This window comes from Cyclopterus lumpus, chromosome 23 (assembly GCF_009769545.1).
Source record: "Cyclopterus lumpus isolate fCycLum1 chromosome 23, fCycLum1.pri, whole genome shotgun sequence".
Taxonomy (NCBI): Eukaryota; Metazoa; Chordata; class Actinopteri; order Perciformes; family Cyclopteridae; genus Cyclopterus; species Cyclopterus lumpus.
Window position 1 is genome coordinate 9434055 of NC_046988.1, and position 9309 is coordinate 9443363.

Consider the following 9309-nt stretch of genomic DNA (forward strand, 5'->3'; position numbering starts at 1 on the left):
CTGGAAACAAGGGCAGAGTGAATCAGATGTTGAATCAGATGTTGTTAGGAAGAAGCACCGCTGGCCAGGAAACTCAAACACTCAGACGATCAGACCGATTTTACACAAACCCAAACGATGACGCTTCTGCAACGCTGTGATCTGTACATTTCCTTTAAATGTACTGAAGAAATTGCCAGCTTAGACCATTTTGATGACCCCCATTTGCTCTGTTCTTTTTATATGTTAAATTCCCTCTGAATGTCTTCAGAAATATGCCGCTGTGCCGGGCCTCCGTTCCCTCGCGAGGATTAGCAAAGTTTCACCGCATTATATCTTATGTCATCCCCTCGCTCCGCTCCGTATCGTCCCACGGAGCAGAGACGGTTACAGATAATCTTCAAAAGAGGAGCCACCGACAAAAGAAACACCAGCAACTTTTGTTCGACTTGATTTCTCTGCGACTTGTCAGCACGCGGTTCCTTCTGCGGCTGAGCGCGGTGAAAACAAAAGAAGTCTGTTTTCCTGAGGATTTGGATGTGATATTTTTCACACAATCTGTTGTTTGAATCTCTTTTCTCTGCTGCTAGATTTAAAAGAAACACACACACACTCGCTCTCTCCTCAACTCTCCTCTTTGTCTCTCTCCCTCTCTCTCTCAGGGCTGTGTTAGCTTCCTGAGCCCCTTGTGTTGAGTGGGCGACTAGCTGTGACGGGCACTGTCAGATTAGCCCAGTTAAAAAAAGACATATGTTTATTGCAGCATGTTTTGTGTGCGTGTGTGTTTGTGTACGTGTGTATCCTCCATACTATTTTCAGACTGTGACACACGCTGCATTATTCATGTTAAACCATGCAGAGACAGATACAGTCTTGTGTCATATAATTCCACTGCCACGGGCACTCACACACACAAACACATAAATACGCGCAAACACACAGATAGGTTAAACTAAATACATACAAGACTTTCTCTCTCACACACACACACGTGCACAAACAATCGCTGGCACACTTAAATACTGACATGCAATACACACGCGTGTACGCAGGCGCACACACTGCTCTAAGGCATATTAGGCAAATGAGAAGGAGGCAGAGCGGAGCCAGAAAGGCGCTCTGTTCGAGTGCTGTTGCTGTGACAGATCCTGGCATAAATCATGTTTAGTTGTTGTTGTTGTTTAATATGCAAATCTTACATTCAAAGCACGAGTTAGTTGTTAACAAGTGCGTTCGAACACACACACACACACACACACACACACACACACAATCCCGTGTGCTCTCACACTCACTTTAAGGATTTCCAAAGGAAAAGAATGCGCAAGTGTGTGTGGTTGCAAACACACAAACACACACACACACACACACACACACACACTTGCTGTGAGAGTGCGTGGGATAGACGTGGATGTGAAATGCCATGGGCGTCATTACAGAACTCATATTTCATAATCATACGGCCATCCGTCAGCCCTGTTCGGCTAATGATGACAACGCCAACACACACACTCACACATAAGCGCCCTCATCCAAACGCACACCTAGAGAAATGAGAGTATTCTCTGTCACACGTTTGCGAAGCTTCTGCAAGGACACAAACCAGAGCGGCATAAAGGGAGGAAACACTGCGTGGATACACATGAGCACTCGTAAGGATGCTCAATTAGGCCCGCGCATGTACTAGAAAACGCACTAGCACAAAGAGATGTCCGAGTGCACACGCCCACTCACACAAATGTAGTGAAGAAAGCGGCCGTTGATGGATGTCAACAGTAATTGATACCCTTGCTTGGCAGCCATTATCATTTGGCCCAACCACAAGGCGGGAATGATCTAAGCTGTGCGGTACCGACATACACGCAGATATGCGCACATACACGCAGATATGCGCACATACACGCACATACACGCAGATATGCGCACATACACGCACATACACGCAGATATGCGCACACACACGCAGATATGCGCACATACACGCACATACACGCAGATATGCGCACATTCACGCAAAGCCCTTCCGTACAAGCATCCCTTGACACGTCTCTTTTCACGCGCGTACTATACGCACACACACACACATCTGAGCGGAGGAGATTAAATCTCACTTCTGGCTTTCGAAAAGGAAAAAGCAGAGGTCCCTTTCCAATCGGTCCAGGAAGAGGTGGCACTGTTGCCGCTGCCGAAAACCTCCAGCAAGACTGACTACCTTTTAATTGGTTGTCATCATTGAACTTTATCTCTCTGACAATGATGAGTGAGGGTGCAAGCGGCCTAGACAGAAACATAATTAGATTTCTACAGTTAAATCTTACCTTAAACAGGCGCAAGATGTTGGCCACCATGATGGACACCGAGCTGGCCGCGGCTCCTATCACCCCTACGATTTTATCCGGCTTGGTGAAGATCGGAGGGTCCCCGTTAGCGCAGCGGACGTCGGTGCCGTCCCTCTCGATCAAGGCCTGCACAAACGTCAGGGACTGCTCCAGAGCGTACGTGTCCCTGGAGCAGGTATCCAAGATGCGGGCCCCCAGGGTGATGTTGGGCAGCAGCTCGGAGTCCTTGTTGATCAGGTCTATGGCGAACATCATGGCCTCCAAGCGATGGATGCCCTTCTCCTTTTTCAGCTCCCCGCAGGGTGTGCCGCGGTCCCCCCGCGAATGCACGGGAAATAATCCGCCGAGGATGATGTCGCCATCCAGTCGGATGGAGTGGGCATACTCAGGCGCCGCCTGGGGGTCTATTGGGATTCGCTGAGGGGCGGTGACGGGAAGGAGCCACATGTAGGAAGTAGCCATGAGCAGGAAGACGACAGAGGGAGACTGCGGGCAGGAAGTCGGTTTCCACTGTGGTTCCATGATCAACGATTGATTACCAGACAAGAGCCAAGTCTTTAACGGGGGCTTTCGGATGGGTATTCCAAAACAGAGGATGTGTTTTTGGGAATATTAAAAAGTAGGGCCTTCCTATTGGTCAATAAGGGAGGGGTAAAGGACCCCAAGGGTGGAGCTAGCCAAGCCCCATGAGCGAATCATATTCCAGAATCGACAGTGTGATGAAGATCGGAGCTTCGAGATGTGGCGGCGACGTAGCAGGAGTATAAAGTTGGGTAGCTGAGCCTGTAATCCACAAGTCACATCTTCAATAGAGCCTGTAGAAGAGAGACAGGGAGAGCATTTCTAAGTAGCAGTGTGGTGTGAACAGCAAGGTGCTGCCGGCTTGAACGGTCCACCTGACAAACATGTGTAAAACCACCTCGTGGGCAATGAGAGAATGCAGTCAGGCATACCAGAAAACAAGTTAAAAACACACACAATACCCCTTCGCCTGCACACACTCACACGTGCATAGGCTTCTCCAGCAGACCTGTCAAAATGTGCACTGCCATTCTCTAATTGAAAACCCAAAGTCTGTCAGTTTGTAATCACCTCTATACACACACACACACACACACACACACACACACACACTTGTCTCTTGGCATATCGATGAGTGAAACAGCTGCTAAAATGACAGCAGAGAACCTTGGGAAGCTTCTCGGGGCAATTTGTAACGAAGGCGCCGACTACCTGCTGCAGCGGAGGTCAGGAGGGGCGACAGAGTGACGAAGGGAGCGAGGTTTGGAGGAGAAGGACGCAGTGAGACGGGGAGACGAGGGAGGAGAGACCGGCAGAGGAACCACGTGAGACAGTGTGTGAGAGAAACCGAGACAGCAGAGAAGAAAAAAAGACAGCGAGCGAGTGCCTCGGAGCGTGTGTGTGTGTGTGTGTGTGTGTGTGTGTGTGTGTGTGTGTGTGTGTGTGTGTGTGTGTGTTGCATCATTCAAACACCTGCTGTTTCTGCTGCAGCTAAATGAACACATTACATCCAGCAGCACCCTGCACACAAACACAGAGAGAGAGAGAGAGAGAGAGAGAGAGAGAGAGAGAGAGAGAGCTTGAAATAACAAGCGATTTCAAACAATAGACATGTTCCTGTTGCACCTCCATTGCTGGCGGTAATAATGTAATTCTCCACACTCTGAGCTGCATATTAAACAGCCATATCCTTGAAAAGTGCCAGAACTTGGTTTGGGTAGGGATGGAGAACCGGTCTTGACAAAATCCCTGATTTTAATTTTGACATTTTCCATGGAGACTTTTAATAGTGAGGAAGCAATTTGTACATTTTGTTGCCTAAATAAGAATTTAAAGGTGGGTCAACTATTGTTTTTTTTCTGAAATCGTTATATTTCTAACAAAGGATATGTAGCTCTTTGGTAATGCTCCAATGAATTAACGCTGAAATAGATATTATATTAAATCCAGCTCTATTCAGGGCTATCCAAGGCTGTTTGGTTTCATAACATCATTTCTACATATTCAGGCCATCACTCTGAAACGGCGCTATTAATTATAGGCTTCCTGCTTACCTCAAGGCCCACTAGCTCTGCTTCTGAGGTGCCCCCTTTTTCACACAATTTAGCCGATTAATTAGCTCTGTGGTTCATTCCACTGTTTAAATTCCTTTAGAGAATAATCTCTCAGCACAAATACACTACTGAGCTGCATTCTAATGTTTAAAACAATAGTTTTAGACATTTTGGGACATGCTATTACATTTTTATAGTTATGAGCATTTGGGACCACAATAATGTTATTCCAGCAGAGGCATATGGCTCAATTTTGCACCGGCGACCCCTAGTGGGTTAATCCGGTCTTGGCTATATTGCGCTAATTGAGATCCGACTAATAATTTAGGATAAATTGGGATAAAATCCTACACTTTTATTGCAAAATTTTTTGACTTAAAGAAGAAAAACAACAGTAGAAGATTTGGAAAGCAAAGCATCGTTCACAGAACTTAAACTTTAAATATTCAGCAGGCCGACTGCCTAATTTCACCCACAAGGGCCCCGTAACAGGTTTCAGGCTCAGATCTCATCACAGCGTGAGCCGCTCTCTCCATGAATCCATTTATAACTCAATTCTGTCCCAATTAATGTATCAGTTCCTCTCCACTCTAAATGGAATTAGGTCAAAGCCACTCATACACAGCCGCAGCTATGATTAAAAACCCAGCTGCTTTATATAGGTTAGCCGGTATTGTCCTTGCCGCAATACTGTTTATTCAACACTTTTTCTTCGGCTCGGGCACAGAAAGGGTCCAAATGAGGGTCGGAGCCCCTGTTATCGATTCATTACTCATAATTAAACAACTGCAATAAAAATCTAGTCCAATAGGATCTGCCGTATAGCTCACAGATTCAGCTTCTCTTGATCGACTCGCTTACTTTTCATTAGTTAAGCGGATCTTCCCCGACAGGGAGTCACCGCATGAACTTCAGTTAACCTAAAGGACGTTTTAATTCCAGAGAGCGCACATTCATGCTATACAAAGTCACGATGCATATACACCCGGTGGAGATAATGCGTCAGGGCTTGTGTGTGTGCGTGCTTGTGTGTCTGTTTGTCCGCGGCTAATCTTACACACTGCTGGACCCACAGAGCTAAAATATTTCGTCATTTATGACCGCGTGCTCAGGGACCTCTCGTGGTTGCATTGAATCAGAACGTTATTATTGATATATAGTATATATATATATATCTATATTGATATATAGATATATATATATATAGTCATTGACTTCTCGCTCATCTTAACTGGCCGGTTGGGGCGACAAGTGATCAACAACTGAAGTGTGTTTAAAGTGAATTTCTGACAATCAGCTAGAAACATAAATGTTGTCATTTGTTGTGGCTCAGAAAAACGACACCCATTGAAAAGTTTGGTCTCATTTTGAACCATACAAGATCGATAAATCCCCATTTTCGCCGGCATCCACGCGGCCGCCTGGACTGCGTGAGGGAGCCGAGTTTGAGACTCAGCTCTTCATGGCTTGGGAGAGAAGAGGGAGACACTGAGTGCACTCTTCAAGTTCAAGATGTAACTACATGCAAACGTCTCGAGAGGGGCACCAAGAAGTCAGATCAGTGCAACATGTGAATGTTTCATGATGGAACCGAGGCCCGGAGGTTATTAGTGTCATGACTCATTCACTTTCATTGGTTATTTCAAAGTGAGGGGAACAGCACTACTTTACCGTGTCTGTATATGAGAGTAATACACACCTGATATTCTTAATAACCAGATTGTGGCTATTACTCTGTTAGTCCCATGCTCTCACGAGGGTCATTGTCTTTTATGATGCTTGACTAAAAGGCGAAGAAATAGGAGAAAGAAAACGGATATCTTTTCCTGTGCGGCTGCCTGAAAGAAGGAAGAGGACCTCCTGAAGAAGGAGGTTTCCTCCGCTGTGATGGTTAGCGGCTCAAAGATGAAGAGGTTTAAAGCCCAAGAGGCTGCATGCAGCTGCATCTTCACTCGCTTTAATTTACACCCACGGCTGGCTGTCTAGATGAGTGTTGCCCACTCGCCGTTCTACTGTGTGTGTGTGTGTGTGTGTGTGTGTGTGTGTGTGTGTGTGTGTTTTTTGTTTTTTTTATCCGGCCTCTTATTCTGTTTCACTCCAGCTGTTTTCTCTTCACCCCGCACCTGACCTCCGAGCAATTTCTCTACGACCCCTCCTGTGCCCCTCAACTGCTTCACCTCGCCAGTTTCTTTATGTTTCCCCCTGTCCTCCACCTTTACAATTCACCCTCGTTTAAATTTCTCCCCCTTCTCTGCTTCTCTCCTTATCGCCTCCTCGTCTCCTTCTCTCCTCTATCGTCTTCTGCAGGACTCCTGGGGAGCTTGCTGCTCTTTTTAGAAAGTGATAGCATTCCTGCCTCCCTGTCCTCTTCTCTCCCTCCCTCCCTCCCTCCCTCCCTCCCTCCCTCTCTCTCTCTCTCTCTCCCTCTCTCTCTCTCTCTCTCTCTCTCTAAGAAGGTGTCTCATTCAACAATTGCTGTCTCTCTGTGACCATCTCCCCGGTCTCATCTCATTCATACTCACTTTTCTGTCTACCTGTTATCTCTCACACTTTCTGGGCAGCAATCTTTCTGTGATTGTAGCAAGATGGTGGGCCAATGAGGCACTCAGTACACCCTTTCTTTACACACACACACACACACACACACACACACACACACACACACACACACTTTGTGGATTCACCCTCCAATTCAGTATAGGCTTACCCACACAATATAATATAATAAATGCAGTAATATTGAGTTAAATGCATATGAGACATATATCCATGGAGATAACATCTATGTTAATACAATATATGCAGTGGTGGCACCCTATAAGACCACGTCCACAGTAAAAGCAGAGAAGCACCATTGCGATGGCGTTATTAAGGAGATTAATGGTCCATGTCGCAATACTGAGTTACTAATTGAAACATTCCTCTTCCATGTACTCACCTCACCCGCTATTGCACAGAATCCATGTGGAATAAAAATTCGGAGACATAAATCAATAAAATCCCAGAACAGATCGACAGCCATGGCAAATTGAAAGTATGCCCAAAATGCATATAGAGGAACGGCAGGATGCATGACACAAGATGAGAGAAAACACCGAGAAGAAGAAAAAGAAAGAAAGAGAGAGACAAACATTATTTGGTCAGAAGGGGGGGGGGGGACCCCCTAAAATGAGAGCTTATGAGATACCTGAGAAAATCAAATTGATCCGACAGCGTGTGAAGGGTGAGAATCACCGTCTCCAGCCTCCTCCGCGGACTCCTTGGGGTCCCTGTCCGCCTCAGGCAACTTCCTTGCGGAGCTCAGCAGTTTTCACCCCCAAAAAAGATCAGCCCTCCTGGAGTGCGATTTTTTTTTCTTTCTCCCCCTCTCTCTCTCTCTCTCTCTCCCTCCCTCCCTCTCTCCCTCCCCACCACCCCCACCCCCCTCCAGCAAACGTATATTTAAAGACAATTATACCATCCACAAGACGAAGACACGAAGAAAAATGATGTATACAGACAATATTTAAAAGTGCTCTGACGTGACCAGCCACAGCTGATTTTAGTGGTGAAAAAAAGGCAATTAATAATCCCGCACTTGTTTAAGGTGGCAACAGAGGGAGGCTGCCTGTAATGAAGTCAATGCCCAAGAATGAGTCTCAGATAGCGAGAGAGAGAGAGGGAGGGAGAGAGAGAGAGAGAGAGAGAGAGAGAGAGAGAGAGAGAGAGAGAGAGAGAGAGAGAGAGAGAGCACGCAGAGGAATTCATCATACACAGAATATGTCAGCCATGATCAATAATGTGGGCAAAACGCACCTGATGTGTATCCATGGTCCTCTCCGCACTCTGCGCGTCACTCCTCTGCGGCTCCTCCGGTCTCCATGAACCATCACATGCATCCCGCGCATCGAGTCTGCTTCACCCGCCCGCGACACATCATCGTCTGATTGCACCCACTGTCGTCCAGCAGAGTCCACACATTCAATCAAGTGTATTACCAATCAATCGGATCGATAGTTCACACAATAGAGGGCGTTGGTTATTTGAACATATTAATACATCATAAAAGAAAATATATGCTCACACAGACGTTGCGCCACGCTCTTAATTGCCTGAACTTAAATCCATTTGGACTGTGCCCATTGATCCCCCCCGTGTAAAACCAGAGTGGTGAATGGAATTAAATAAATGAACCGCGTCCCATCTGCTGTGTGATAACAATTTGATAAGCTGTGTAGAGAGAAACCAAGCAATTGAAACAGAGCCGGGTGTTCCCTCGTGTGACAATGGGGGAGATGTGCGCAACACGTCCAATTTGTGGCTTCGCCGCTGCGGCGGGGGGTGGAGGCACGCGGAGCAATGGCGCCATCTCGTGGCGGATTGGGTGTTAGTGCACCACAAGAAGTTTGTAACTTTCAGGTCAAATCGATCTGGAATGTAATTTATACGTGTACTGTAGTACAGTATGGAGGTACTTGTACTCTAAGCATTTCCACTTAACAGTACTTCTACTTAATATTTTACTAAAACAATAAACACACAAAACACATGATCAGTATTGAGTATTAATAATAATAATGTGATGAATTAGATCAAACTAAATCATATAGGCTGTGTAATACTGTACATTACTGCATTTGCTTTCAATGTGTGGACCAGGAGACCATCACGGGTAAGCGGTCTCTGAACTCAAAGTTAACACAAAAGATATTCGTATCACAGCGCGTGGGTCAATATGCGCCGTCTCTCATTAAGGACGCCAACATGAATCCATGGCACTCTTTGAGACGTCGAAATGAATTACGTATGGGAAATTAGAAATCTAAGAAAAGGTCAAAGTGGAGATGTCCATAAATGCAATTCCTGAGAAAGCAAATGAAATCTCCTCTCTGCAAAAGCAGTAAATAAAGGTGATTGATTGAAGCATATGACTCATA

At 46.0% G+C, this 9309-nt stretch overlaps 1 protein-coding gene across 3 annotated transcripts in view; it reads right to left on the bottom strand.

Moving 5' to 3' along the window:
• The window catches only part of grm8a (glutamate receptor, metabotropic 8a), a 190796-nt gene extending 187956 nt beyond the window's left edge, over positions 1 to 2840 (bottom strand). For all 3 annotated transcript variants that reach the window (XM_034526034.1, XM_034526035.1, XM_034526033.1), the window contains exon 1: positions 2298 to 2840. In XM_034526034.1, the coding sequence (XP_034381925.1) occupies positions 2298 to 2840 (543 nt within the window). The remainder of the gene's footprint in view (positions 1 to 2297) is intronic.
• Between the last annotated feature and the right edge of the window lie 6469 nt (positions 2841 to 9309).